At 46.3% G+C, this 4,008-nt stretch overlaps 1 protein-coding gene across 1 annotated transcript; it reads left to right on the forward strand.

The window, feature by feature from the left end:
• The first annotated feature begins 2,968 nt into the window (after positions 1-2,968).
• On the forward strand, positions 2,969-3,184 carry SPRR4 (small proline rich protein 4). The gene has a single exon (XM_020991418.1). The coding sequence runs from the start codon at positions 2,969-2,971 to the stop codon at positions 3,182-3,184; it is 216 nt and encodes a 71-aa protein (XP_020847077.1).
• The last annotated feature ends 824 nt before the right edge of the window (positions 3,185-4,008 follow it).

Raw genomic sequence — 4,008 nt, forward strand, 5'->3', positions numbered from 1 at the left:
AGGCAGTTGGGGGGGACTGTATAAAGCTTCCCAAGATCTGGGAGCTGAACAATCTGCTCCCTGATTCTTTCTAACTCATCCTACCTGCTGCTTTGGGTAAGTCAGGGCCCTTTCGCGCTCTCAAGGCCAACAAAGCCTGGTTGGTCTTTATATTTTTATGGGGTTCAGGGAAACCTTTAAGTCTCTTGACTATTTTCGAAATAGGGGCCTCATAGCTAATTATTCAATTTAGATTACCATTTGCCTCGATAATCTCCTGTTGGAGGGGGGGCATTGGGGTTAAGGATGCTTCCTTGTAGCTAGGTGAGGATACTGTAGTGTCCTACACCTCACCAGGTAGAACCATGGAGGCAGATGATGATGGAGCTCAAAGGAACTTTATAGCCCGATGTACGTCCTTGCTGTGTCTTCCTGGACAAGTCATTTCCTTTCTGGGGACCTCAGTCTTCTCATCTGTAAAGTGCGATATTAGATCAAATGATCTCTACAATATCTTCTAGCTCAAACAGTTGTCTATGAGTCTAAAGATGGGGCAGAAGGGAGAGTTGGAGTTCAGATATCCTGACTCCCAGGGCAGTACTTTTTCCAATACATCCATGTGATGTCTTGAAACATACTCTGGCTTCTCAAAGCGCCTTCAAATCCGTGATCTCATTTGCTACTCACAGATATCATTATCCCCATTGGACAAATGAGGAAAAATTAGGCTCAGAGGTTCTGGGCTCTCCCTTACTCTAGGTCTTCAAGAAGAAGCTGATTATCCATTTGATGGGCAGGGAGAAGGAAGGTGGTGCAGTGGATAGAGCACCGGCCTTTGATTCAGGAGGACCTGAGTTCAAATCCAGCCTCAGATACTTGACACTAGCTGTGTGACCCTGGGCAGTCACATAATCCCAATTGCCCCAAAATAAAACAAAATACAAACCTTATACAGAGGCTTCTTGCTTAGGTTGGACTAGCTGAGCTCTGAAATCTCTTCCACTTCTGAGGTTCTATCACAGGCTGTTTGCCTAAGGTTACACAGTTAGTCAGGAGCAGGGCCAGAACTAGACCCCAGGGCTCCTAACTCTTTGTCTAGTGATATTTCCACTATTTCTCTCTTGTTGTTCGGTTGTGTCCAACTCTTTGTGACTACTTTCGGGGTTTTCTTGGCAAAGACACTGAGAGTAATTTGCCATTTCCTTCTCCAGCTCATTTTATAGATGAGGAAACTGAGGCAAACAGGGTGAAGTGACTTGCCCAGGGTCACACAGCTAGTAAGTGTCTGAGATCAGATTTGAACTCAAGAAGATGAGTCTTTCTGACTCCAGGGCTGGTGCTCTGTGTACTATTTCTCCCTATCTCCCCCCCCCAAAAAAAACCCCAACAACAACCCAGGAGGTCAAAGTTTCAGGCCCCTAATAATAATAGTTAACATTTATATAGTGCTTTAAGATTTACAAAGTCCTTTAAATACATTATCATTTTTGCAACAACGTTATCACTTTTATAACAACTTATTTTTACAATAACCTTGTGAGATAGGTGCTATGATGATACTCATTTACAGACCAGGAAAATGAGCCTGAGAGAGTGACTTGTCCAGGGTCACACAGCTAATAAGGGTCCGAGGCAAGGTTTGAATTCAGGTCTTTCTGACTCTAAGGCCAATGCTGTATCCATGGTGCCACCCAGCTACCCAAGATGACTTACCTCGTTGGTAAGATGAGGAAAGACAGTAGTCTCAGAATTGGGAATGGACCTTAGAGGCCATCTAGATTAATCTCTGTGTGAACAGGAACCCTCTAACAGCATCCCTGGTGATACTTCTGCTTGAGGACTCCCAGTGATAGAAAATTCACCACTTTTTAAGGCAGCCGAGAAGAGGGTCCTGGATTAGGCACCATGGCTGGGACAGCCGTCAGTCTACTCACCAGCCAACATGTATTTATTGAACATGGTAGAGTGGAAATCATGCTGACTTTGGAGCCAGAAATCTGTTTTTGGATCCTGGCTCTTCTGCCTACTCCTTGTGTAGGCTTGGGAAAATTAGCTCACCTCTATAAGCCTTATCTGCAACATGAGGGGGTTGGATGAGATAATCTCTAAGGTATTTTCCTGATTTAATAATAATTTGTTCTTGTTCAGTTGTTTCAGTCGTGTCTGACTCTTTGTGACTCCATTTGGGGTTTTCTTGGCAAAGATACTGGAGTGGATTGCCATTTCCTTCTCCAGCTCTTGACAGATGAGGAAACTAAGGCAGACGGGTTTAAGAGACTTGCCCAGAGTCATTCAGCTAGTGAGTGTCTGAGGCCAGAATTGAACTCAGGTCTTCCTGATTCCAGGTCTAGTACTCTACCTGCTGTGTCACTTAGCTGCTCTTTAATAATAATAAGAGCTAGCATTTATGTAGTGCTTTATAGTTTGCAAAATGCTTTACACATATCATCTTGCTTGATTTTTGCAACAACCTTGGGAGGAAGGTGCTATTATTGTCCCCATTTTATATATGAGGAAACTGAGGTTGAGAGATATTAAATGATTTGCCCAGGGTCAAATTAACTAGTAAGTGTTAGAGGTTGGATCTGAACTCAGGTCTTCCTATCTATCCTCATCCATGCTTAGCACTCTGCATCCCCTACCTGTCCAAATCAATAAGCCTATAATCCTGTTCTGTGCTCAGTTCTCTACTAGACACTGCATATGGAAACGTGTAGGAAGCTACAGGTTGTGGCTGAAAAATGATAACAGGAATTGGGATCCAAAGACCTGAATTCAAACTCTGATTCCACCATTGACCGTGTGACCTTTGGCAAGGCATTTTCTTGCTTTGTGCTTCTGCAACCTCATCTCTAAAATGAGGGGTAGGTGGGTGGGCTGATCCTTTTAGATCCAAGATACTGTGATTCCTCCTTTCCAGTGGGTTCTGGGTTAGCGGCTAATGTCACCTGTATATTTATTCCTTTCAAGCTCATCCCGGTGGAGAACGATGTCATCCCAGCAGCAGCAATGCTCCTCCCAGCAGCCTCAGCAGCAGCAGGTGAAACAACCCTGCCAGCCACCCCCAGTCAAGTGCCAGGAGCCATGTGCTCCCCAAACAAAGGATCCATGTGCTCCTCAAACCAAGAACCCATGCCCACCCAAGGGCACGATTGTACCAGGCCAGCAGAAGTGCCCACCTGCCCAGCAGCCCAAGCAGAAGTAAAGGCCACTGGGACCCATGCCTAGCCATGCCCTCTCTCTGTGGGAACCATCTATGAAGATTCCTCATCTTCCTGTTTCCTTTAGACCCTCCTATTTCCTGCACTAGGAGGCCAGTAGCTCCATTAGGTTCCCCTACTTTAGCCCCAGCCCTGCCTAAGCCCTAGGTGGGGCAGTAAATCTGCTTACTCCACATTCTCTGAGACCATGAGCCCTGACTTGGGAGAGGTGAGCTGACTCAGCTTTACTTTCACCATCTTCTCCTTTCCCTCTCCTGGTCACAGTCACAAGCCAGGCTCAACTCAGCAGCCAGAACAGCCCAGGTGGGAGAACATGATGATTTGGTCCATCTCAGATTCCATTGCCGTAATGGGAAGATGGAAAGCCTAATATACAACTGCTCCTGAGAGCCCTCTCTCCCTAATCCAACGCACAGTATCCTTCCTTCCCCGACCTTCTCCTCCCAATAAAGCTGATGGTACATGTTACCACCTGTCACTTGGCCTGTTCCTCACCCTATGTTCTGTGCACTATTCTTACATGAGCCCTGGGGGAGGGAAAGAGTGGAGGTGGAGGGAATGCCACAGGGAGTATCTATGGAGAAGGGGTGGGGAAGGATATGTGTTAGGAATGGGGAGGATGTGTGTTGGGGAGGGCCTCCATAGGGAGAGCTAGGGTTCAGAAGTTTGGAACCTCTTTAGGTGGGGGATGTGTGTGTGGTGAGGGATGAGGAGGACCCTAATGCGGAAATGGGACCAGGAACCTCTATGAATGTGTGAGTTGGGAAATAGGGAAGGTCATGCATTGCAGCTACTTGGGTTGATGAAT

The sequence above is a fragment of the Phascolarctos cinereus genome, unplaced genomic scaffold (genome assembly GCF_003287225.1).
Source record: "Phascolarctos cinereus isolate Bilbo 61053 unplaced genomic scaffold, phaCin_HiC Scaffold_5;HRSCAF=322, whole genome shotgun sequence".
NCBI lineage: Eukaryota > Metazoa > Chordata > Mammalia > Diprotodontia > Phascolarctidae > Phascolarctos > Phascolarctos cinereus.

Bases quoted from the DNA above. Each gene is read 5' to 3' on its own strand.
- SPRR4 (XM_020991418.1), top strand. From the start codon at position 2,969: ATGTCATCCCAGCAGCAGCAATGCTCCTCCCAGCAGCCTCAGCAGCAG.